The sequence below is a fragment of the Bison bison genome, unplaced genomic scaffold (assembly GCF_000754665.1).
Source record: "Bison bison bison isolate TAMUID 2011002044 unplaced genomic scaffold, Bison_UMD1.0 scf7180017846831, whole genome shotgun sequence".
Lineage (NCBI taxonomy): Eukaryota > Metazoa > Chordata > Mammalia > Artiodactyla > Bovidae > Bison > Bison bison.
The window spans coordinates 1-2,077 of NW_011477404.1; the positions used below are offsets into that span (position 1 = coordinate 1).

Here is a 2,077-nt window from a genome sequence, read left to right on the forward strand (position 1 = left end):
ACCCCCCCGGATGTCGGCAGTACCTCATGGGCATCCCAGGAGGCCAAGAAGGGCTCGGCTGCCTCCTCAGGGGCTGTCGGGGCCGGTGCTGGCTCCAGGCTGAAGCTGGAGGCCCCGCTGGCCAAGGGTAAGAGCCCCCAGTGTGGGCGGGGTGCGGGCCGGGCTGTGGGGGTGGTGGGGTCCCCGGCGTCCCCACGCCCAGCCTGCCGCCGTGTCGTGGCCACTCTGTTCCCAGCCCGTGGTCCTGTTCACAGCCTAGCTCCTGGGGGCCCTTCTGGGGGGCTGTCACCCGCTGGCCCAGCCCCACAGCCCCGCCGCCCTATGGCGACGGCGCCCTGGCAGGGTCCCCTTCCCGTGGGTCCCTCCTCACTGCCCAGAACTGGCCTCGGGGTCTGTTCTCCAAAGGCCCTGATGCCCTTGACTGCCCTGGCCTCGTGCTCCAGGCCAGCGTTACGGGCACTTTGCTGCAGGACTGTGCACTTGGCTTTTTCTTGGCGCCGGGGCTGCCCCTGAGGGCACCCGTGGGGTCACTGGGCGGCTCAGAGAACGCAGGATCCAAAGCATTCTTCCTCCTCTTTCGTGGCTGAGCCCCCAGCCCGAAGGCCATTCTGCCCGGAGCCGAGGAGGCCTGCAGACGGTCACCCCACACCCGCACGGAGTCCCTGGAGCGCACACCCTGTTTGGCAGCAGGAGAAGCGGGCAGGGACCCCCCAGGCACACAACACAGCGGGGAGCCCTTCCCAGGAGCCAGGCTGGCCGTGGGGGCGCCCGAAGGTGGGGTGGTGGGAGGAGCGGGAGGGGCAGCCTTTCCCAGCAGACTATTCCCATCCAGGCCCAGGTGCCAGCCCCCAGGGCAGCCCGGAGGACCAGCCGGCGGGGTGGAGGGCCCGCCTGAAGCCCGTGGAGAAGAGCCCTGTGGACAGGTGCATGTGGCAGGCCCCCGGGGCGCTGAGCCTCCCCCGCTTGTGGCCAGGGCGGGCACCGGGCAGGCACAGAGCAGGCGCTTCTCACAGGCCAGCCACACGGCGGCCAGTTGGCACCCATGGCAGGGCTGTGTGCCGTCGGCCCGTGCGGGTCAGCTATGGAAGCGGGAGCCTGGGGGGACAGGCCATGTGCCCTCAGGCTGCTGGCCTCGGGGGGTCAGGCGGCTCCAGGGAGGGTCCATCAGGACCCTCGGATCCTCACTGAGCCAGCCTGGAGGCCCCAGGGAAGGAGAGCACCCGAGGTGCGTCCCCCCAGGGCTGACCTGGGACCCCCACTCACTGTAGGCTTGGCAGAGAGAGGGGCAGGGAGGGAGAGAGGGCCGCTGCAGGTCCGCGGTGCGGGGTGGCCTCCCTGTGTGAGCTGCGGGGACCCATCCTCATACACGCTCCAGGCGGGGGCCGTGTGTGCATCGGCCGTGTGCGCCTGAGCACACGCTCACACCTGTGCACACACATCTGCTCTCCAGGTGAGGCCATCGGGGCCGAGAGCTGCACGCGTGCTTCAGACTGGTCTGCACAGGGTGTGGGGAGGCCTGTGTCCCTCCCCTGACCTCCTGCCTCTCTGCCCAGGGCCCCGGAGGCAAAGGAACCTCAGGTCCTGAGAGAGCCGCGGGCAGGTGATGCAGCCGGGAAGGCGTCCGGGAGCTCCAAGGCGGGCATCCGCATCACGCTGACCTCTGTGCGGGTGGACAGGACGCCGGGCGCGGCCGGCCCCGGGGCCAGCCTCCCAGGTACTGCCAGCAGAGGCCCCCACCCTCCTCTGCAGGCAGCCCCGGTCTAGCAGGCCCTTCCCTCGGGGGCAGAGCAGCCGCTGGTCCTGGCGGGCGGGCATGCCTGTGTGAGGCGTGACTGTGCCTGTCTGCTCCCAGCCCCGCTCTGCCTCCCCAAGCAGGTCCCCTGTGCCCTCAAGGGCCAGGCTTCTGTCCCCTTCCCCTCCCATGGACGGGGCCAGCCGGGCAGACTTGGATTGTGGCCTGACACCCATGTGGGCACCCTCCAAGGGGCCCCAGCTCAGGAAGGCAGGAGGGGGAGGGCCTGGGCCTACCGGCCTGACACATGGCTCATCCTCACCACGGGTAGCCGCGTCTGCGTCT

General features: G+C 70.5%; 1 protein-coding gene across 1 annotated transcript in view; it reads left to right on the plus strand.

Annotated features, from left to right (window-relative positions):
- Positions 1-4: 4 nt before the first annotated feature.
- Positions 5-2,077, plus strand: part of LOC104989229 (MICAL-like protein 2) — a gene marked incomplete at its 5' end in the record, with an annotated part of 5,371 nt that continues 3,298 nt past the window's right edge. The window contains 3 exons of the mRNA XM_010840854.1: positions 5-127; positions 833-923; positions 1,554-1,758. Of these exons, the coding sequence (XP_010839156.1) occupies positions 5-127; positions 833-923; positions 1,554-1,758 (419 nt within the window). The remainder of the gene's footprint in view (positions 128-832; positions 924-1,553; positions 1,759-2,077) is intronic.